This window comes from Acomys russatus, chromosome 12 (assembly GCF_903995435.1).
Source record: "Acomys russatus chromosome 12, mAcoRus1.1, whole genome shotgun sequence".
NCBI lineage: Eukaryota > Metazoa > Chordata > Mammalia > Rodentia > Muridae > Acomys > Acomys russatus.
The window spans coordinates 9,380,871-9,404,984 of record NC_067148.1 but is presented as its reverse complement, the minus strand read 5'-3'; the positions used below and the strand labels follow the sequence as shown (position 1 = coordinate 9,404,984).

The 24,114-nt window shown below is 39.3% G+C and overlaps 1 protein-coding gene across 1 annotated transcript in view; it reads left to right on the top strand.

Annotated features, from left to right (window-relative positions):
• Sf3b1 (splicing factor 3b subunit 1) overlaps positions 1-23,406 on the top strand; it is a 40,688-nt gene extending 17,282 nt beyond the window's left edge. The window contains exons 7-25 of the mRNA XM_051153826.1: positions 1,533-1,770; positions 3,571-3,783; positions 3,960-4,081; positions 6,695-6,892; positions 6,978-7,079; positions 8,542-8,721; positions 10,332-10,418; positions 10,519-10,789; positions 11,040-11,185; positions 11,279-11,425; positions 11,742-11,867; positions 13,534-13,755; positions 14,221-14,403; positions 14,486-14,597; positions 16,041-16,161; positions 17,108-17,239; positions 18,634-18,906; positions 21,793-22,009; positions 22,487-23,406. Of these exons, the coding sequence (XP_051009783.1) occupies positions 1,533-1,770; positions 3,571-3,783; positions 3,960-4,081; positions 6,695-6,892; positions 6,978-7,079; positions 8,542-8,721; positions 10,332-10,418; positions 10,519-10,789; positions 11,040-11,185; positions 11,279-11,425; positions 11,742-11,867; positions 13,534-13,755; positions 14,221-14,403; positions 14,486-14,597; positions 16,041-16,161; positions 17,108-17,239; positions 18,634-18,906; positions 21,793-22,009; positions 22,487-22,645 (3,249 nt within the window). The 3' untranslated portion in view covers positions 22,646-23,406. The remainder of the gene's footprint in view (positions 1-1,532; positions 1,771-3,570; positions 3,784-3,959; positions 4,082-6,694; positions 6,893-6,977; positions 7,080-8,541; positions 8,722-10,331; positions 10,419-10,518; positions 10,790-11,039; positions 11,186-11,278; positions 11,426-11,741; positions 11,868-13,533; positions 13,756-14,220; positions 14,404-14,485; positions 14,598-16,040; positions 16,162-17,107; positions 17,240-18,633; positions 18,907-21,792; positions 22,010-22,486) is intronic.
• The last annotated feature ends 708 nt before the right edge of the window (positions 23,407-24,114 follow it).

Here is a 24,114-nt window from a genome sequence, read left to right as displayed (position 1 = left end):
GAGTAATATAGTAGTCTTTGTTATTTTCTTGTTGGATAAACTTTGACCACAGTTGGTAATTGAGTAGCTCTACACTATTCTTAGCTAGCCTATACATTATTGACCAATAATTGGGTAACTTTACATTATTCTTAGCTAGCCTATACACTCCCCCCACCCCCTTCTTTCTTTTGGGATAAGGTCTCATTGTGTAGCCCTGCCTGGCCTTAAACTTGCTATGTAGAGTAGGTTGACTTTGATCCTAGAGAGCACTGTCTCCTGTATCTGCTGTGCTTTGGATATTTATTGGACGTTTCACTTTTGTCTTTTGAGACGTGGTCTCATGTCTGATTTGTCCTTAAGTCATATTGTTGCTAATAAAGAGAGTTTGAACTCTTGAATTCTACCTTCCAAGTGTTGGGATTGTAGGTACAAGTCACTATACCTTGCCGACATTTAAAAATTATTTTTCAGCTGGGCATGATGGCGCACACCTTTAGTTCTAGCACTCGGGAGGCAGAGGCAAGTGGATCGCTGTGAGTTTGAGGCCAGCCTGGTCTGCAACGTGAGTCCAGGACAGCCAAGGCTACACAGAGAAAGACCCTGTCTCGAACCTCCCTTGCAACAAAATTAAATAAATAAATAAAAATTATTTTTCAAAAATTGGTTAATTCCCTGTATCATCTTTCTGCACCTTTACTCTGCTCTCTTGATCTTCCTGTGTCCGCTGAATTCAAACCAAGCATAGCTATCAGTATTCTTTTTACTCTCTCTTATCCTTTCTAGAAACATGTTTTATTAGTGCTGCTTTTAAGTTCATTTAGGCTCTAGCTAGTTTAGTTGAGTTTAGTTTTTGTTTTTTGAGACAGGTTTCTCTGTGTAGCCTTGACTGTCCTGGACTTGCTTTGTAGACCAGGCTGGCCTTGAACTCACAGAGATCCGCCTGCCTCTGCCTCCCAAGTACTGGGACTAAAGGCGTGCGCCACCACGCCTGGCTTCTGGCTAGTTTTTATGACTTTATTTCTGTCACTCTGGTCTAAATTTCTGTTAGCTCTAGCTTAGCCGAGGTTACTCCTCTTTCAGAGTCAGCTTTTGTAAGGTTAAGCAACACATGACAGATTGCCAATACAATATATATTCATAAAGATTTATAGCCCTCAATGTGTTGTGTGTGTGTTTTAAGATGATTTATTTATTTTTATGTGCATTTGTGTTTTGTCTTCAGTTATGTCTGTGTGAGGGTTTTGAATCCCCTTGAGCTGGAGTTAACAGAGTTGTGAGCCGCCATGTGGGTGCTGGGACTTAAACTGTGTCCTTTGGAAGAGCAGCCAGTGCTCTTAACTGCTGAGCCATCTCTCCAGCCTCATGCTTTGTGTTTTAATCTAAATGAAAACTGTAAATTGGTTTTGATCATAAGGTGCAAAACAATAAGCAAAATGATAGGCTAATTTAAACTAACAGATAAATTTATTGGTTTTTGTTTAACAGAAAATGTATAGTTATTTCTCTTAAGTATATAGGTATGTGAAATAAAATTCTTTGGCTTTGTTAAGACCCCGGGGCATACCCCTTCTTTAAGATGGGATGAGACACCAGGTCGTGCAAAAGGAAGTGAAACTCCTGGAGCAACCCCAGGCTCAAAGATATGGGATCCCACACCTAGTCATACACCGGCGGGAGCTGCTACTCCTGGACGAGGCGATACACCAGGCCATGCAACCCCAGGCCATGGGGGTGCAACCTCCAGTGCTCGTAAAAACAGATGGGACGAGACCCCCAAAACAGAAAGAGGTAGGTAATTTTAATAGAGTGTAGACAAGTGTTAGGGTGAGGTGTTGACATGAGCATTGTGTTTCAGGCTGAAGTCTGTACTTCCTAGTATAAATATAAATCTAATGTAAATTTCTATATAAATAACCACTGCTGTGGAGGTGGAACAGGTTGTCTCTCTTGTGTGTAAAACTGTCTTTCTCTTACTGTTTGTCTCAGTACCCAAGCTTAAATCTATTAAAACCTTTTCTTAATAACCTTCCGACTTTGGGCGGCTCAGTGGTAAAGGCTCTTGCCACCAACCAAGCCGGAGGACCGGGGTCTGATCCCTGGGAACCACATGGTAGAAGGAGATCCCTGCTCCACAGGTAACCCTTGACCTCTGTGTGTGCATCATGGCATGTACTCCCTAATATACACAGTAAATGAATAAATGCAACCCACTTAAACTTTGATTAAATTAAAATAAAAGAATCTAGTGAATGGAGTACCCAATTCTTTACCCCTTTTTAAAGAGGTTTAAGATTTTAGGAAGAACTGTAAGAGAAGATACCTTTTATGGTTTTTTTTTTGGGGGGGGGGGATGCTTTTTAAAGATTTACTTACTTTGTATACATTGTATTGCCTGCATGTATGCCTGCACGCCAGAAGAGGGCACCAGATCTCATAGATGGTTGTGAGCCACCATGTGGTTGCTGGGAATTGAACTCAGGACCTTTGGAAGAACAGCTAGTGCTTTTAATCTCTTTGAGCATTCTCTCCAGCCCCATGTTTGTTTCTTGTTTTTTCTGAGACAGAGTTTCTTTGTGTAGCATTGCCTATCTTGTACTCACTTTGTAGACCAGGCTGGCCTCGAACTCAGATTTGCCTGCCTCTGCCTCCTGGAGTGCTGCAATTATACGTGTGTGCCATCGTTTGTGGGCTTTTTTCTTTAAGCTTTAAAAAAAAAATGTTTTGGTGGCGCACGCCTTTAATCCCAGCACTCGGGAGGCAGAGGCAGGCGGATCACTGTGAGTTCGAGGCCAGCCTGGTCTACAAAGCGAGTCCAGGACAGCCAAGACTACACAGAGAAACCCTGTCTCAAAAAACCAAAAAAAAAAAAAAAAAAAAAAAAAAAATTGGATACCTTCTTACTAGGCCTTGACTGGCAGTCCTCTTGCCTCAGCCTCCTGTATATATAGATCTGTACTTTTTTTTTTTTTTTTTTTTTTTTTGTTTTTCGAGACAGGGTTTCTCTGTGTAGCCTTGACTGTCCTGGACTCACTTTGTAGTCCAGGCTGGCCTTGAACCTACAGCGATCCGCCTGCCTCTGCCTCCCGAGTGCTAGGATTAAAGGCATGCGCCACCACGCCCGGCTAGATCTGTACTTTTAAATATACACATTCTAGTGGCTTTAAGCATATTTATAGTGTTGCACAACTATCACCATTACTGTTACTCATTTTTATGTCTTTTTTCAGTGACCTAAACAGTAACTGCATTCTTTAATGTTTTTCCTTTCTCCACCACCTTCTGGCTTCTGGGAGCCTATATTTTATGTTCTGCCTCAGAAATCTGCCTAAATCTAGTGTCTGATGTATAGTGAGAATAACTGAAACATGGCGCAAGGTAAAAAGTGGGCCACTCCACAGAGTGATAGCGTGGGCGCTGTGTGTGCCTCTGTAGGCAACAACGGGAAGGAAACACAGAAACACTGAGCAAGACTTTGAACTATATCTTGTTTTAGAAATCTCTTCCTTTTGAACTTAATTAAATTGAATGTGGGAAGCAGTGCTTTAAAAGTGGCTAATAGTGTGATTTTACCGACCTTTGTCTTTGAAGATACTCCTGGGCACGGAAGTGGATGGGCTGAGACTCCTCGAACAGATCGAGGTGGAGACTCTATTGGCGAAACACCGACTCCTGGAGCAAGTAAAAGAAAATCTCGCTGGGACGAGACACCGGCTAGTCAGATGGGTGGAAGCACTCCTGTTCTGACTCCAGGGAAAACACCAATTGGCACACCAGCCATGAACATGGCTACCCCCACTCCAGGTAGAAACTTAATTTCTCTTGTAGCTATTTTAATTTTTAGTTCTTTGCTAGCTTTTCTGGGTGCCATTAATGTTAGCATTTCTATTAAGAACAAGAATATAGAAAGTCTTGATTTGCATTTGTAATATAAAAACAGTCAGATACTAGAGCTGTTAACAATTTTGCTTTCTTGGTAGGTCACATAATGAGCATGACTCCTGAGCAGCTTCAAGCTTGGCGGTGGGAGAGGGAAATCGATGAACGAAACCGCCCGCTTTCTGATGAAGAGTTAGATGCTATGTTCCCAGAAGGATACAAGGTACAAGCAATGAATATATGATGAGTGTATTGTAGTTGGGATATAAGATCTTTTGCATTTAGTAAAAAAATATTGCCTGGTGAATTTTTATTGTACTTGTCCAGATTTATTAATTTCACTTTTAAGCTACTACTAAGTGCATTTCAGTTTGAAAAAGTATTAGCGATAAAATAAGTAACACGGAGTTTTTATTATTTTTTCGGGGTGTGGTGGTGCCTGCTGTTACTCCTAGTGACTGGTGGGAGCCAGGGGTAGACGGATCTCTTGAGTTTGAGGCCAGTCTGGTCCAGATAACACGTTTCGAGCCAGCCAGGCCTATGTAGAGATGCCCTGTCTCACACCCCCTCTCCCCTCATATGTTGGGGCCTGGAGAAATGGCTTAAGTGGTTAAAAGCATGTACTGGGGTTCAGTTCCTAGCACCCACGTCAAGGGGCTCACAACTACCTGTAACAATCTCCTGAGAACCCAACAGCTTCTACTGGCCTTTCAGGTGCTGTACTCAAGTGCACAAACTTACATCCAGCCACACATATATACATGATCTAAAGAAATTAATTAAGAATACTATTTTATTTTTATGTGCACGTGAGTATATGCATGTGAGTGCAGATGTCTGCAGAAGCCAGTGTAGTTCCTCCACTAGAATTACATGCAGTTGTGAGCTGCCCCAGTGTGGGTTCTGGTTCTGAACTCAACGGTTTGAGGCACAAGTGCTCTAAGTCAGTGAGACAGTCTCTAGTACCTGCTTTGAGAAAACTATTATTTCTGACACAGTGTCTCACTATGTAACCATGGCTCGCCTGGAACTCTGTAGACCAGATGACCTTAAACTGAGAGCTCTGTCTCAAGGGCATGCTGCTGCTCCTGCCTTTTATTACTTTTCAGTGAGGCATCTCAAGGGCTTCGGGAGGTGTTTTGAGAACCTCTGAATTACTTGGTAGCTCAATAAAACTTTGTCTCTAAATGATATAGATTGCTGATGACCCAATGTTTTCATTTCAGTAATAACTTGAAATTTATTTTTGTTATATTTTACAATAAGACCTCCATTTGTAGCTCAGGTTTAATAAAGTTTATTTTGAACTATAAAATTTCTAAGTACCTGTCATTATGGAAACAGCAAAGAGCTGTTTGTGACGGTAGCTAGAGTCAGAATCAAGACCATAGCCTAGGTCTCATAATGGCCTTTAGAGAGCCTTTCTGGTGTTACTCTTGTCAAAACAGTGTGTGCAGGTGTGCATTCCACTTAGGTTTCTGTTAGAGTGTTTGCTGCCGATAAATGTGTCATATTGCTTAGTGCTAGAGTATTTGCCTTGGAGGTAAGGTTCTGAGTTTGATTCTTAGAACCACAATTAACCAATAAAAATTGGAAAGCCAAAACCACCTTGTAATGCCTTGCATGCAGACAGTCTAATGCTGATTATTTAACTGTCTTCTCAGTTATACTCCTTGGCTTCCTTAGTAGGAAGGAAGGGCATTTAATCTTTTGTGAGTCTAATAATTAAAGTCTTAAGTACACCTTTAGTCCTAAATGTAGCGTGACAGCAATGGATTTAACGTTCTGTAAGATTCAATTAATAAATTCTATTAGCCAGTGGTCTGTTCTACACGTACATTGATTAGCAACAAAAAATAGTTGAAGGATAAAATGCAGGTGGCATCAAAGACTGAACTTGACTTCATTTTTAGTCTCATTGACGTTTTAGACAGTTTTAGATACTTAAAAGTTTATTTGGAGAGGATCTGTGTTAAACTTACTGACCTACCCAGGAAAGTGTAATTAGCAACAACAACAACAAAAATAGTCTTACAGCTTTAAAAACCAAATTCTATTTATTAACTCATACTTTTAGACATTTTGTTGGTTTTTCAGTGGGATTAATTTGGCGTTTTCTTTCAGAGGGTCTTGGCAAATGCTTGTATTAAGTCAATTTTGTAGCATTCATGTTAAGATATATTTTTATAGTTTGGTTTATGTGAATGATGTTTCTTTCTTTCTTCTTTTTTTGGTTTTTTGAACAGGGTTTTACTGTGTAGCCTTGACTGTCCTGTACTTGCTCTGTAGACCAGGCTGGCCTCAAACTCACAGCGATCCGCTAGCCTCTGCCTCCCGAGTACTGGGATTAAAGGCGTGTGCCACCACTGTCTGGCGATGTTTCATTTTATTACTAAAATATGCATGACTTTTTAGTCTATTAGATAAACAATATGTTTATTTCCATTCAAATGAATAACTATTAATATTTGCTTTAACATTATCTTTCGGGAAATCACTGACCCAGGCTTTTATAATAATCAGATTTTGTTAATTTGACATGTTGACTTGACAACATGTTTATTTTAAGCATGTCAGTGTTTGAAGATGACCAGACATTTTAGAGTGTTTCATGTCTTTCCTTTCCCACTTAAATTTTAATTAGCAAATTAGAAAAATAAATGTTTTTCATAAATATCTTAACTTTGGGTTAACTTGTAAGTAAGATATATTTTCTTCAAGTAAATAAACTTATTAGCTAATGAGTTGTAAAATCTCTTAAAGTGCAAATGCTACTATGTTGTCTTTCAGTGTATAAAGCTCAGGCAGACCTACTAAGTGCTTATAACTCTCTTAGGTACTGCCCCCTCCAGCTGGTTATGTTCCTATTCGGACTCCAGCCCGAAAGCTGACAGCAACTCCGACACCTTTGGGAGGGATGACTGGTTTCCACATGCAGACTGAAGATAGAACTATGAAAAGTGTTAATGACCAGCCATCTGGGAATCTTCCATTTTTAAAACCGGATGACATTCAGTACTTTGATAAACTGTTGGTAAGTGATGATAGCAAAATGAAGTATTGCTCTTTGTTTGGGAGTTGCAAGTCACTGTCTTGATCTACTTTTTATTTTATTGTAGGTTGATGTTGATGAATCAACACTTAGTCCAGAAGAGCAAAAAGAGAGAAAAATAATGAAGTTGCTTTTGAAAATTAAGAATGGTACACCTCCAATGAGAAAGGTAAGTTCTGCTTTTTCCCTTTTTAAAAATTTTTATTTGTTTCAGACAGGGTCTCTACATTGTCCCTGTTGCCCTAGAACTCACTAGATAGTGCAGGTTGGCCTGGAACCTACAGAGGTCCACCTGCCTCTGGCTCCCAAGTACTGAGATTAAAGGTATATGCCACTTCGAATAAGTAGTAAGTAATGAAGATGTGTGCCACATCTGACTCCTAGTTCCAGTTACTAATTGTTATATTCATTATTTTTGGTTGTTTTGAGACAGGTTCTGAAACTGTGTTCCAGTCTGGCCTGAACCTCATACATAGCCCAGGCTGGATTTAGACTGATACCAGTTGGTTTTGCTTAGTCACCTGAGTGATGGACTTAACAGAATCAACCACAGCACTCTACTCTCTCTGGTTGCTTTTTTGGCTTTTTATATTGTCTCTGATGAGTTGCTTAGCTTGGCCTTTACTGTGTTGAGGAAGGCCCTGAGCTTTGGACCCTCTCATTCTGGAGTAGCTGCTTGGGATTACAGCCTCAGGCTCACTGAGTGTAATTTTTCTAATAAAGGATTTTGTTATGATAAGGATATGAGAAGGCTAAGTTCTTTTCATACATATCAGCTCTAAAGTGTTTAGAACCTAATAGTAATTAGTGGAAATTATGTGACTAGTTATAGCAGCACCAAATGTCCTCTGAACATAGAAGGCTGTTCAGGCAGAACTAAGGCATGTAGTTTAAACTTGTATAGTTCCATAGCTTTACTAAATTACCTTTAAAAAAAAAAAAAAACAAAAAAACATCTTATTTATGGGTGTATATATACATGGAGCACATGTGGAGATCAGGAGAAGTTGTAGGGGTCAGTTCTTTCCTTCTACTGTGGGTTCTGAGGATTGAGTTCAGGAGATCTCCAGGCTTGGTGACCAGCTAGTACCCTTAACCCTCTGAGGAATCTTGCTAGCCCTATAAAGTACCCTTTTCTTCTATGCTCGCTCACTCACTCTGTCTCCATCTGTTCATCCATCCATCCATCCATATCTATCATCTGTCTACTTATTGCACACACGCATATGTATGTGCTTGTGTATGTGTGCAGCCAGGCAGGTGGGTCATGCCCCAGAGTAGACATGGAGGTCAGAGTAAAATTTTTGGAAATTGGTTCTCTCCTTCCATTGTATGGATCTCAGGGTTGAAATGGCATCATTAGGCTTGGTAATAAGCACTTTTACCTCTCAGCCATCTTACTTGCCACATTATTTATAGATCCTTTTTAAATGAGCTGATAACATTGAACTTGGGTCTTATGAGTTTGAACATTAAAACAATTTGACAGGAATGAATTCATACTACTGTAAGTAAATTGTCTACAAAAGTATATATCACAATATTATTCCTGGTGAAATTTGCTTCTTCAGAATGCTTGCTCATTAAAAAAAAAAAGGTAACTATTTTCTTTTCCCTCTGCTTTTCCTCAGGCTGCCTTACGCCAGATTACTGATAAAGCTCGAGAATTTGGAGCTGGACCTTTGTTTAACCAAATTCTTCCTCTATTGATGTCTCCTACACTTGAGGATCAAGAGCGACATTTACTTGTGAAAGTTATTGATAGAATATTGTATAAACTTGATGACTTAGTACGGCCATATGTGCACAAGGTTGGTTTGTTTAATGGCTTTATTTTTATTTTGTTGGTTCTCTTTTCCACTGTCTGGAAGTTTGTTGTTGTTGGGGTTTTTTTTGTTGTTGTTGTTGGGTTTTTTTTTTTTTTTTTTTTTTTTTTTTTTTTGCGTTGTTCAGGACAACGTGTAACCCTGGCTGTCTTGGAACTCATTCTGTAGACCAGGCTGGCCTCAACTCAGATCCACTTGCCTCTGCCTCCTGAATGCTAAGATTAAAGACATGCGCCACCACAGTCAGGCTGTTTAATATTTTTAAATTTTCAATATTAAAAGAAGTCAATGTGTCCTCATATTTACAAAAACTTATTTTATGTATGTGGGTGGTTTGCCTTCATCACTTGCATGTTTGTTGCTTTTGGAAGTGAGGAAAATGCATTGGCTACCTGCAGCTGGAGATACAGATGTTGTTAGTTGCCATGTGGGTGCTGGGAATTGAACCTGGGTCTTCACAAAGAGCAGCCAGGGCTCTTAGTTGCTGAGCTATCTTTCTAGCTCCTTTCCTTGTATTCTTGAAATATGAAAGTTCAGCAACTTAGTTCAGAAACCTGGGCTGATTCTGTATAAGCATAGTCTAGAAAAGTTTATCAATTTATAGCATCCTCAGAGTTAACGCGGAATTAGAGTGTCCTCTGATGTTTTAGGGATTTTGAGAAAGGGTCTCCCATGTTAGTGAGGTTGGCCTTAAATTTTCAGTCTTCCTGCCTCAACCTTCTGAGTGGAAGAACTATTAAATATGCACTGCCTAGTTTTCTTTCTTTTTTTCCCTGTTGCCAAGATACCCTGACAGAAACCATCTCAGCGAGGAAGGGTTTATTTTGGCTCACAGTTCAAGAACATAGTCCCTTATGGGGGAGTAGCCGGTCACAGCAGCATGCTTGAGATACTGGTTACGTTCTATCTATGTCTGGATCTGTGGCTACTGCTAGTCCAGGCCATGGTCTTGCCCACAATTTAGGTGGGTCTTTACAAGATAATTCCCCTTATGCATACCCAGATGCTCATTTCCCAGATGCTTCAAGATTCTGCCAAACTGACGATTAACATTATTACAACTACCAGACTCCCCTTCCCCCCTTTTTTTCAAGAAGCAAATGTGTATATAAACATAGGTATACCTACATTTTTTTGCCTCTTTACTCTTGTGGGTTATTACTCATTTTTCCAATTGCTTTTATTTACAGGCGATAGAATGAGAATAGGTATGTTATTTTAGAATGAAGAATTATCTTTTGATGCTAGTTATTATGATAATACTTTCCTATTTTTTAAAATGTTAAATGTTAGTTTACATTTAATTTTCACCTGTAGGGCTTAATAGCATCGATGTTAAAAAAGTTTTTTTTTAAACCCAAGATGAGGTTTCTCTGTGTAGCCATGGCTGTTCCTGCAACTTACTCTGTAGACCAGGCTGGCCTCCAACTCACAGAAACCCACCTGCTTCTGCTGGGATTAATGTTTGCACCACCACTGCCTAGTCATTAGAAAATTTTAATCCACCCTGATTAACAAAGGTCCTTGATAACTAAATTGATGTGGAAATATAATCCTTGTGTTTTGTTTTGTTTTGCTTTGTTTTTGTGTTTCAGATTCTTGTGGTTATTGAGCCACTGTTGATTGATGAAGATTACTACGCTAGAGTGGAAGGCAGAGAGATTATTTCTAATTTAGCAAAGGTACTCCCATTAAATTCCTAGAAAAGGAAATTTGTCTTTTAATGGGTTGAGGATGATGAATGGTATTTACTGAAGCTGCTGTTGTAACTTTTCTCTTTAGGCTGCTGGTCTGGCTACTATGATTTCTACCATGAGACCTGATATAGATAACATGGATGAATATGTCCGAAACACAACAGCTAGAGCATTTGCTGTTGTAGCCTCTGCCCTGGGCATTCCTTCTTTGTTGCCGTTCTTAAAAGCTGTGTGCAAAAGCAAAAAGTCTTGGCAAGCGAGGCACACTGGTATTAAGATTGTACAGCAGATAGCTATTCTCATGGGCTGTGCTATCTTGCCACATCTCAGAAGTTTAGTTGAAATCATTGAACATGGTAAGTGTGATGCACCTTTTATAGACCCGAACTTTTGGTTACTGGCTTGGGGTGGGGTATTGGGGAGGTAAAAAAAATGAAAGAGTTTCCTCATACACTTATGTTATATTTTGAAATTCTGCCTTTTCGTAACCTTCATGTTCTGTAAAAGTTCTAGCTGTTTGTATACATGGTTGTGCTCATTGCTAAGACTTAGGTGGTACTGTTAGAAGTAGGTACTGTCCACTCACACCTGTGTCTGGTTGTACAGGTCTTGTGGACGAGCAGCAGAAAGTTCGGACCATCAGTGCTTTGGCCATTGCTGCTTTGGCTGAAGCGGCAACTCCTTATGGTATTGAATCCTTTGATTCTGTTCTCAAGCCCCTGTGGAAGGGTATCCGCCAGCACAGAGGAAAGGCGAGTCTACTCACTAGATCTGTTTTTGTTGCTGGGCACTAAGGCAATCCAAACTTAATTTACTGACATGAATATACATATCTTTTTAAATAGGGTCTAGCTGCTTTCTTAAAGGCGATTGGATATCTTATTCCTCTTATGGATGCAGAATATGCCAACTACTATACTAGAGAAGTGATGTTAATCCTTATTCGAGAATTCCAGTCTCCTGATGAAGAAATGAAAAAAATCGTTTTGAAGGTAATTAGTTGTTCCAATTTGTGGGTACATATTTGTTAACATGCGGTGCATGTTTAGGAAGTTCAAAGAGATCTCTTTTTTTTCTTTTTTTCTACCAAGACAGGGTTTCTCTGTGTAGCCATGGCTGTCCTAGACCAGGCTATCCTCAAACTCACAGAGATCTACCCGCCTTTGCCTCCCTTAGAGCTGAGATTACGGATGTGTGCCACCACACCTGGGCAAAGAGATCTTTATTATAACATTAAAAACAAAACAAACCTATGTTGTGTTGCATCAGTGTTGCTTTTGATTTATGTGTTTATGTTTAACATTTTAGGTGGTGAAACAGTGTTGTGGAACAGATGGTGTAGAAGCAAACTACATTAAAACAGAGATTCTTCCTCCTTTCTTTAAACACTTCTGGCAACACAGAATGGCTTTGGACAGAAGAAATTACCGACAGGTGACCTTTCATTGTTAAAACTTGATTCTCATAAATCTTTTTGACTACTTAGAATGCATATTGCACACTAATTTGTTCTGACTATCTTAAAGTTTATACTTGTATGTACTTTACTGTGACAGGAGAGGAACTTTCAAAGCCCAGTTATTTATTTATTTATTGAGATAGGGTCTGACTGTGTAGCCTACACATCACTATGTAGACCTCAAACTCACAGATCCACCTCTTCTGCCTACCACGTGCTAGCATTAAAGATGTCCTCTATGACGTCCGTCCTCTTTTCTTGTTTTTGTTTTTGAAAAGCATGCATCTAATGTAAAATTTCCATGAAACTAGTGCATTTAAAACTTGTAATTTTTATATGTATTTCGTGTTTTGCCTGCACCGTTTGGTGTGTCTCATGCCTTCAGAATCCAGGGCATAGGATCTTCTTGATAGTGGTTTTACAGACAGTTGTGAGCCAACTCTGGTATTGAAGTTAAAGGCATGTGGTGCTGGGAAACTTGGTCCTGTGGAAGAACAGCCAGTAGTACTCTTAACTGCTGAGCCATTTGTCCAGCCCAGTCTTTGGATCATTAACAAAAGACACTTCCCCGCCTCCCACTCCCCAGTGTGTGTGTCTGTGTGTGATTAACAAAAGATTCTCCCTCTCTCTTTATCCCTGTGTGTTAACAAAAAAGACTCTCTTCCTGTGTATATTTCTCTTTAAATTATACTTACTTGGTGTGTATTTGTGCTCCAGTGCATGCAAGTGTGCAGGTCAGAGAGCAGCAAGCAGGAGTTACCTCATTCAGGTGGATCGTGAAGATCAAATTCAGGTTGTCAGATTTGTTGGCCTTTTACTTAGTGAAACCTTTCTACTGCTCTCCCCCCCCCCCCTTTTTTTTTTTTAGAGGAAATTTTACTTTGTAGCCTAGGTTCTCAAATTCTTGGTTGTTCTACCTCAGCCTCCTAGCTTGGCAGTACTAAACTGTTAGTTGATGTTTTTGTCTGATAAATTGAGGCACTCTTTATTTAGTTGAAACATACATATAATTTTACTTAGATTTGTATTTGTTTGGAGATAGGATCTTATGTTTCTTGGGCTGGGCTGGCCTAGACCTTGCCAGACTTGCGTCAAATGTGAGAGACCTGTCTGTCCTAGCCCTCTCTGTCTGAGTGCTGGGATTATATACATAGGTCACCATATCTAGTTGTCTTGCTTTATTTTTTAAAGTTTTACATTTTTTATTTTTGGTTTTTTGAGACAAGAGTTTCTCTGTTTAGCCTTGGCTGTCCTGGGTAGACTAGGCTGACCTCGAACTCAATGATCCACCTGCCTCTGTCTCCTGAGTGTTGAGATTAAAGGTGTGTGCCAGCACGCCTTGGCTGTCTCACTTTAAAAGTTTAGTAAGTTTCTGGGCTGGAGAGGTGGCTCAGCCGTTAAGAGCATTGTCTACTCTTCCAGAGGTCCCGAGTTCAATTCCCAGCAACCACATGGTAGCTCACAACCATCTATAATGAGATCTGACACCCTCTTCTGGACTGCAGGTGTATATGCAGGCAGAGCATTGTATTCATAATAACAAATAAATATTTTTTAAAAATTAAGTTTAGTAAGTTTCATTTCCTTGGAAAAGTAATAGATTTAAAAGGTGTGTTTTGTTTTGTTTTTTTGTCTTTTTAGTTAGTCGATACGACCGTGGAGTTGGCAAACAAAGTAGGTGCAGCAGAAATTATATCTAGGATTGTGGATGACCTGAAAGATGAAGCTGAACAGTACAGAAAAATGGTGATGGAAACAATTGAGAAAATTATGGGCAACCTAGGTGCAGCAGATATTGACCATAAACTTGAAGAACAATTGATTGATGGTATTCTTTATGCTTTCCAAGAACAGACTACAGAGGTGAGGGCAGCTAATAAATTGTTTCTCGCTTTTATTATTACATGTATGGGTAAAAATTAGAGGGGTTTTTAAGAGATCGGTCTTTCCTCCACCATGTGTTTACTGGGGGCCAAACTGCAGGCATCAGGCTCAGAAGCAGGCACTTTTCCTGCTGAGCCATCACCCTGGCCTGTCACCACTAATTTGCGGCACATTGCTGTTGACTTTCATATATGTGGAAAACTTATTTTTAAAGCAGATATTCCTTAAAAGATATTGTAAGTACCAGTTTTTCTCAGTTTGACAAATGTTCTTTTACTTCAGATTTATTTATTTATTTATATATTTGATTTAAAAACAAACTGGGTCTTTGGGTGGTTGGAAAATATTGAATGCTATTTAATAATCAACTTGCAATCGAAACTAAATGCTGTATTTTTAGTACTTCTTGTTTGTTCTGTTAAACATAAAGCTTTTCTCTTTTAGGATTCAGTAATGTTGAATGGCTTTGGCACCGTAGTTAATGCTCTTGGCAAACGAGTCAAACCTTACTTGCCCCAGATTTGTGGTACAGTTTTATGGCGTTTAAATAACAAATCAGCAAAAGTTAGGCAGCAAGCAGCTGACTTGATTTCTCGAACTGCTGTTGTTATGAAGACTTGTCAAGAGGTAATATGTCTTACCATATTCATGTTGTTGTAGCAGGTAGTTTAATGGAAAAAGTAACAATTGCACATTTCTTTTGTTATAGGAAAAACTGATGGGGCACCTGGGTGTGGTGCTGTATGAGTATTTGGGTGAAGAGTACCCTGAAGTGTTGGGCAGCATTCTTGGAGCACTGAAGGCTATTGTAAATGTCATAGGTATGGAATTTGCTGGTCACGTGAGAATTTCGTCTTTTAATTTTCTTTGTATGTTAAAGTGAGTTGATTTTTCTTTTCTTGAGCACTTCAGGGTTATCAGAATGTCACAAAGGTCTTCTCTCACTATTGTCTATATTTTACTTAAAAATGTTAAAGGACAAATTTAGGACATAGGAAGTATGGAAATAGTTACAGCTCAAAATGGTTGGAATTAACGGGAGGAATAATCTAGCATCTTTTGTAAGGGGGAGGGACAACTCCAAAGAGGTAATTTTGTTTTAGAAATTTTCTTTATCTATTCAGTCTTAAGATGTTTGGGCTGGTTGACTTTTTGGGGGGGAAGGAGCATGAATTTAAAGAAGACGACTACGTAAAAAAGCTATGTATCCTGTATTTTATCCATAAGTAAAAACACACAAATATATAACAATCTTGGGTAAGAGGGAGAAACCCCCCCTCAAGGAATTGCCATCTTAAAGCAAACAAAGGGATTACTGCGTTTAAAATCTCATTGTATTTAAACATAGTGTCTAACTCCCTAGTCAGCGTGGTGGCGCATTTCTTTAATCCCAGTGCTCAGGGAGGCAGAGGCAGGTGGATTGCTATGAGTTCAAGGCCAGCCTGGTCTACAAAATGAGTCTAGGACAGCGAAGGCTGCACAGACATCCTGTCTTTAAAAGGCCAATAGTTCACAATAACTACCTGTTAACCACTGTTTCTGCCATATTGAAAGAAATAGTCAACATTTGGAAAGGAGTAAGGAGTATTATGTAGTATATATATCTTTGAGCTGCTGCATTTACATATAGTCTTCAATTCAGCCCAGACTTGTACGCTTTAAAGATAAGGACTTGGCAGCAGTCATTTAGCCACCTGTGGGTCTCTGGGGTGCCAGGGAGCTGGAAGCTGTATTGTTTATCTGGCAAACATGAGAAAAGCAATGGAGAGTCAGAGCAAGTAATTCTAGTTAGAGCAAAAGCCTAGCTGCTTCGTTTTCTTTCTCTTCATAGGTTTAAGTAACATCCAGGCATGCCTCCATTTCAGGCAGCTTGGAGATGTGTTTTGTTTTGCAGTTAAAGGGTATGGGACCCATAATATATTGATTTACCTGTCTACCTTTGGCTTACATTGTTGTATTTGGCCACAACATAAGGTATCCCCATATTTAAATGTCAGTATACAAATAACATTTTAAAACCAAATAAAAACTTCCTATTATTAAGTAACCCTCATTTTAAAAATCATTTCACTGATTTCTTTCATTTCTAAATGTAATTAGAAGCTGCTAATAGTTTAAAAAGTTCTAAGTCTAATTAGAATCTGGCGAGATTATCCATAGGTATCTTACAAACTTATGTTTATGTGTTACATTGCACAGCAAAAGGAAAAATGAAAGCGGCTGGCAGTTCATGTTTTAATAGTTCCTCGATTTCTGTCAAATAGGAATGCATAAGATGACACCGCCAATTAAAGATCTCCTGCCTAGACTCACTCCCATCTTGAAGAACAGGCATGAAAAAGTACAAGAGAATTGTATCGATCTTGTCGGACGCATTGCTGACAGGTAAGCAGATTACATGGCAACATTCTCTCATATTCAAGTAGATTACTAAACATTCTCATAGGTAGTATTTCTTTTTACATTTAGCAAATTGTGTTCATCTAGCACGTTTTGCTTGAGCAAGTTTGCTAACCTAAGGACATATGATCTGGTTATTCAAGATTAATATTTTCAGTCAAATTTCACTTTGGCCAGTTATAGGAAGTAGTAATGTTTTGCCTTGTGCTTGTTTGTTTTCCCCAAGACATGGTTTCTCTGTATACCCAGGGCTGTCCTGGAACTTGCCGTGTAGACCAGACTGGCTTCAAACTCAAAGATCCGCCTGCCTCTGCCTCCCAAATGCTGGGATTAAAGGCGTGCGCCAGTACTGCCTGGCTTAGCAATATAGTTTGTTGTTGTTGTTGTTGTTGGGGGAGCATTGAGACAGGCTCTCTCTGTGTAACTTGGCTGTTCCAGACTCTCTGTAGACCAGGTTGGCCTTGAACTCACAGTGATCTGCCTGCCTCTGTTTCCCAGGTGCTGGGATTTAAGGTGTGCGCCACCACTTCTAGCTCAGCAGTGTAGTTTTAAAACAAAGCCAGACTTGCTTTCTTTTTGTTACTTTCTTTTCTTTGAGATAATGTCTGACCATATCCTTGGCTGGTCTGGAACTCACTGTATAGACCAGGTTGGTTTTAAACTTAGAACGACCAAGTGCTGGGATTATGGTGTATTCCACCACTTAACAAGCCAGACTTTTAAAGAATTTATGTAATATTTAAGATGAGTTAGTGATGATTTCAGAGCTGAATATACACATTAGAGTAAGGGCTGTACATCAGTGGCAGAACCCTTACTTGGTGTGCATGAGGCCCTGGGTTTCATTCCAGCACTACAAAAACAAAACAAAAAATAAAACATCTTGCTAGCACAACAATGTTAATTCATGTACTTTCCTTTTTTAAAATAGGGGAGCTGAATATGTATCTGCAAGAGAGTGGATGAGGATTTGCTTTGAGCTTTTAGAGCTCCTGAAAGCTCACAAAAAAGCTATTCGAAGAGCTACTGTCAACACATTTGGTTATATCGCAAAGGCCATTGGGTGAGTGCTTTTTTAGTAGAGTATAACAAACCCATTGCATTGGGAGGTACTTTCATGTAGGCATATCTCTTGAGGCTTAGTGTGTAGGTAATCATCTGAAGAAAAAGCATTTCATGTATCCACTGACCTGACTTTCCCTATTTTAAAATATTTCCTTAAACTTTTGATTGAACTAGGCTCTAAAATTTCCTATACTGAAGTATAGATATTTTCAGAGAGGGAAACAGTTCTATTTTCAGGGTACAGTCAAGGTTTTTTGTTTTGGAGAGGGGGTTTGAGGCACACTTTCTCTGTGTAGCTGTCGTGGACATGCTTTGTAGACCAGGCTGGCCTCGAACTCACAGCGATCCGCCTGCCTCTGCCTCCCCAGGGCTGGGATTAAAGGCGTGCACCACCACGATAATTCTTACCTTATATGCACTTTATGTGTCTTTAAAACCACATCGTTCCAAGACCAATCTACTGATTGATCTGCTTTATGAATTCATTTATGGTTATTTGCTTCTTCATTAGAACTCACGTGAGAGGAACAGTTAATTGTAAAAAGTTAGAGTATGAGTGTATCCTTCCCATGATCTAGTTAGCTGCGGCTGTAAGCTTGACACAGCCTAGGGGCATCTTACCACCTGACCATGTCCATGTCTGTGGGAAGTTGTCTTGACTCTTGGTCTCTGTGGGTGAGACCATCTTTGAGCATGTGGTCTTGGGCTATATAAGAAAGCAGGTTGAGCACGAGTGGAGAAGTGAGCAAGGAAACAACATTCCCGCATGATTTACTTCAGTTCTTGTTTGGCTTTCTGCCCTGATTTCCTTCAGGAATGTGCTATGAGAAACTGAACTAAACCCTTTCTTCACCACTTCACAGAGTATTTTCTTATTGAAGCAAAAAGGAAACTAGAACCCCTGGAAAATAATTTCAAAAAACATACAGAAGTCTTTGAGTCATGTAGCTTTATCTTCAAGATAGACACCCCCCCCCCCCATTTCTCGGCAGTAGAACTGTTTCAGTGATGGTCCAATTTTAAAAACTGCTGCCAAAAGATAATGTGCAAAATTGATTAGCCCCAAAGACTCTGTAAGCTTTAGCAAAGGAAGTATGTAAAAGCTTTGTGGGAGTCAGCCAGAGCTAGGCTGCATTATCCTGCTCAAAAAGAACATGGGAGTAGGGCTCATGGGGAAGATGAGGAACAGATTTTATGTGAGCATGGGAGTGCAGTGTTTTGGATAAGGCTGATTGGCTTCAAGGACGTTTAAATTTCTTGAATCAAAAAGTTTAAAGTGAGAACTAATTATGAGTACTAATCTTACTCCATTTCTTTGCAGTTTTTCCCCTCTGACAACAAGTATAATAACAAGCATGATAACTGGCTGACATATTTCTTCTTTCTTTTTAGCCCTCATGATGTACTGGCTACACTTTTAAACAACCTCAAAGTCCAGGAAAGGCAGAACAGGGTTTGTACGACTGTAGCCATAGCCATTGTTGCTGAAACATGCTCGCCCTTCACTGTGCTCCCTGCCTTAATGAATGAATACAGAGTTCCTGAACTCAATGTTCAAAATGGAGTGTTAAAGTCGCTCTCCTTCTTGTTTGAGTATATCGGTGAGATGGGAAAAGACTATATCTATGCTGTAACACCCTTACTTGAGGATGCCTTGATGGATAGGTAAGTGACTAAAACTAAGTTCAGAAAAATAATTAACAATTATGTTTCATTTCAGAGTTTATTAAGATAACTTTTAAATGACCTACTTGTATTATTAAAGAAGAAATATTACTAAGGATTATTTCACATAAGTATAATTTCTTACCTTAATATGTTACAGTGGGTTATCTAGACTTTTTTTTCTTCCAAGTCTCCTACCCCTGTTATGTCCTTTCATATGTTAAGCTAAGTAGATTTTGAAACACGATAAGTTATTCACTTTTTTTTTTTAAACAATTAGGTGGAAAAAGATGAACATGAATTAATCAGTGTGGCAGAGAAACCTGTAGTTTTGTTTGTGAGATAGGGTCTCAGGTCACTCAGGGTGGCTTTGAGCTTACTATGTGGCTGAACATGGCCGTAAACTTCATTTCTCACTTCTTCTACTTCCCGAGTGTTGGGATTGTAGACATGTACCACCGGGCCTGGTTTCATTTGGCACTGTGTATGACCTCAGGGCTCCATACATGCTAACAGTGCTCTACCAAATGAGCCACATTGTCAGCAGATGAGTTTGCCAGAGTCTTTCCTTTGCAGGTCCCCAGTGTTCACATAGTGTGCATTAGTTCAGTACTTTTGGGTTACATGATAAAAGTCTTGCTACAGTTTACTCTCTAGATTAGGCACAGAATTAATTGTACCTGACAAGATTACAAAGGAAAGTGTAAGTAAGGTTCAAGCAGTTTCACTGCCTACTTACGTTGTGAGCTGCTTATTTAGTGCACAGCTTGAAGTTATTCACTAAACTGGCCACAATAGCCTGAAGTCTCAACTACCACAGAAGCTGATGCAGGAGGATCAAAAAGCGTGTGCCAACTTGTGCAGCATGTTAAGACTGCACTGTCTCAAAACCGCATTCTGAAAACTAGGTGGGGTTGCAGTTCAGTGGTAAGGCACATACCTGTCATGCACAAAGACCTGGAGTCAGTCTCAGTAGAGCCAGAGTCACTCAGGGACCTTCATAAAGGTCAACTTAAACTGACTTAGTGTGGCACCAGAAAGTATAGAGGTAAATTATGGAGACAGATTAGTAATCACAGTAAAGTATACACGACTTGTCTCTTCATGTGTTGACTACAAATAAAAGTGATAGAAAGTTTGGCAGAACATACTGTTGGGGGATTGTTTACAAGAAAAAAGGCCCTTGAATATTGTGCTGTAAAATATATTTGAATTTTATATTCTGAGTTAATATAGCAAATTCATTTTTGGAAAATTCAGACTTTTGTCAAATGTACTTTTTAAAATTTTCACCAATCACCAGAATAATTTCATATGCCTTTTGCATTCTTTTATTATTGTTTTAAAATTACATGTATTATCTGTGTTATCAGTAGGCCCAGCTAGTGATCAATCAAGACACAGACACTTGTTATATTTTAAAATAGCCTTAGCTAACCTGGGGCAGGGCAGATATCAATCCCCTAAACTACCTCCCATAGTGGGGCAGGCATGGAATCCCTGTCTCAATCCCACACCATCTGCTTCTAATAACTTCTATCAAGCTACCTCCCATCCATAATCCCAAATACTTGCTCATGTTCTTCATCTGGGCTTCTCCTCCAGCTAACTCATGGCGGCCTTCCTCTCTTCCCTTCAGGTCTCTCTCCTTTCTCCTCTTGGCTATTCTTTCTTCTTCCCAGAATATTCCTCTCCCCCCCTCTCTCCCTCCCTCCCTCTCTCCCCTACCCCCACCTATCTCCTGTCCTGCCCGGGTGGGAATTGTTTTTTTATTAAGCAAAAATTGGGTCACAGAGACTGCAAACTGTAATTAGCATCAAAATACATCAGACCATCCCCCAACACTTTATTGTCTTCTCAGTTATTTTAGGAAGTTTTTTTTGTTTTGAGACAGGGTTAACTTTGTGAGTCCTTGGCTGTTAGGGGACTTACTTTGTAGACTAGGCTGGCCTCACAGAGATCCACCTAGCTCTGTCTCCACGAGTGCTGGGATGACAGGCATGTGCCACCATACCTGGCTTTTTTTTTTTTTAATGATTTATTTTATTTTTGCCTGCCAGTATTTCACTTTAATTCTAGAGTTTATAATATTTGATGCTTCTATATTTATTTTAAAAAATACTGTGCTTGCCGCATATGGTGGTGCACACCTGTAATCCCAGCACTTGGGAGGCAGAGGCAGGTGGATCTCTGTGAGTTCGAGGCCAGCGTGGTGTACAGAGCAAGTCCCGGACAGCCAAGGCTACACAGAGAAACCCTGTCTTGGAAAACCAGAAAAAAACAAAACAAGAAAAACAAGACACATTGTACACAATTCTCAAGAAATTAATAAAATGTAAAATGAATATAAAATAAAAAATAATGTATTCTGTGTAGGTTGAGGTAATAACTCAATTGAAAATTACTAAAAAAAGAGAATACTTCGGTTTGAAAACTTACGAGAACTACTGCGTTATCTTGGTGAATAAGTGATAGATCTGAATAGGTTCAGATCTTTTTTCTTATGCCTTTGAGAGGCTGTAAATCTCTTTGCTAAACGCCTAAGCACTTTTATTTCATGTTTGCACTCAGAATAGGTATGGAGTAAATACATTGATTTGTCATGAACACAAAGTCAGATGCCACCAGAAGATGCAAGTTTTTGTTTGTGCAGATTTAAAAACCTAACTGATTTTTCTCTTAAATTGATTTTTTGAGTGAGTTTATGCTAATCTGAGAGTAAATTTAATTTTATGTGCTGGTATCAACTTATCAAATATTTAAGGTTACATAATTTAAAATGACTCATGAGAGTCAAATGTTGAGTATAATTTAGCTCCTAATGTGAAAATGAATGTTTCTTATAAAATTGAGACTAATTAAAGAGACTTTTCCCTTCCGTTATAGGGACCTTGTACACAGACAGACAGCTAGTGCAGTGGTACAACACATGTCACTTGGTGTTTATGGATTTGGCTGTGAAGATTCTCTGAATCATTTACTGAACTACGTGTGGCCTAATGTGTTTGAGACATCTCCCCATGTAATCCAGGCAGTTATGGGAGCCCTGGAGGGCCTCAGGGTTGCTATTGGACCATGCAGAATGTTGCAGTATTGCTTACAGGTAGGTTAAATGTGAATTTTTGTTTGTTGTTTTTATGTAGAATCACTCAAAATTATTTAGTTTAATATGTTGAAGTAAGTTACTCTCTAATTACCATGTGGGAGACAGTTCTGTATTGAGATGTGAGTGAGCTTTTGTGTCTACCCATCACTGTTTTGTGTAGTTTCCATATTTTTTTTTCTTCCCTCCTCAAAGGAAGTACTTAGTGTTTGATTTGATTTTTGAGACAGGGTCTCACTATGTAGCCCTGGCTGACCTGGAACTTACTTTGTCGACCAGGCCAACACTTGAGTTCCTAGATAGATCTTCCTGTCTGCTGCGTGCCCCCCCCCCCCCCCACTTGTTGGAATTAAATGTTATTTCATAAATATAAAGATAAACATATGTCTAATATTTTTACAGTCTGTAGTGGCATTAAATTATATATATATATTTATATTTAAAAATAGAAGTAACCCTACCTTTTAATTATTCTAGGGTCTGTTTCATCCAGCTCGGAAAGTCAGAGATGTGTACTGGAAAATTTACAACTCCATCTACATCGGCTCACAGGACGCTCTCATAGCACATTACCCAAGAATCTACAATGATGATAAGAACACCTATATTCGTTACGAACTTGACTATATCTTGTAACTTTATTTTGTGTCTAACAAGCTGTTTCACACCTTAAAACTTGCTTCGATCTGATGATATAACTTGTAAAACATTGCTGACCAGTGTAGAGCTGGTCATAGAGGAGGGGTAGAAATCCAGTAGCATGATTTTTAATAACTTTTGTTTTTGACGTTAAGTAGTAAATGCCAGTAGTGACCAAGGACACAGTGATTACACACACTATACTGGAGGGATATCATTTTTTATTCATCTTTATGAAGATTTAGGATTCATTCCTTGTGTTTAAAGGGAATGTTTAATTGAGAAATAAACATTCATGTACAAAATGCTAATTTGTGTGTGTTTTTTGAATATAACTTGTAAAATGCAGAACTTTGGTTAAGTATTGGTTTGTGTAGAATAAGCGGCTTAATTTCATTTTCTGTTGCCTGGTTTATTATGGAACAGTTAGCAGAACACAGACTATAAAGTGATGGCCTCTTTGTCACAGTCCATTGTTTTGTTGATGATGAGAAGAGTAGCTCTGGGGCTGTCCCCTTGATGTAGCGTAAGTGTTCCATCACCATAGCAACATAGCACTTTGAACTGTCTTGAATATTAATTTACATAGCACCTTTCACCTCTTGACTTCTCAAAATGCTTTATGAACGGGCATGAAGGATGTATTTTACATCATCTCCAACTCTTGGTGTTCTCTGTTTATACAGTGGAAAAGCTGTCTATACTTCAAAACTGTGTTCTTCCTGTTGGGAGGAGGCTAAGAATGCTAGTATAGTAAGGTAGACTTTGGGCTTTTGTGGTGTGCTGAACACCTGCTGAATGCTAGCCACTGTCCTTAGAGGTGGGGACTGCAGTTGCATATGACCCGGCCTTTACCTTCTGAAACCAGTAATGGAAGGGGCGAGCACAGAGTCCTTATGTGCCAGGATGCTGTGAAATGGCAGAAGCAAAAATGTCTGAATTTGCTTAATTTGTATGTAGCGGTCAGAGATTATGTTGGGTCAAGTGTGAGTATAAACCAAAATGCCCTTTCAGTTCTTGTAGAACCAAGCATTAAGACTAGTGTTTGGGGCAACTGATGAGTCCGTTTTCTTTCATTTTTATGCCCCAGATTTCTTGTTAACCTTGTTAACTCTTCACTGTTTTGTATCCCTGTTTGCACTTCTGTGAATTCTAAACGGAAATAAGTCTTGCCATCAGTGTGACTAGCATATGACTACCACAACTGGACTTCTAGGAGCACTAGGCAGCTTGTGCTTCTGACTGTTAACAAAGTCTCTGGTGGAAGCTTAGATAAGAAACCGCTCCTGCTTTACTTTTACAAAATTGATACTGAGCATGAAATGTTCCCAAGCAGGATACATAGCGCCTTGTTCCTTATGTGTGGTCTGACCTCTTTGACAGTGTATATCATTGCATAGTAAAATTGAACACAAATTCCAAAATCTCTTCCTGTTCTTAGACATTTTCTAGCCATACCCCATGCA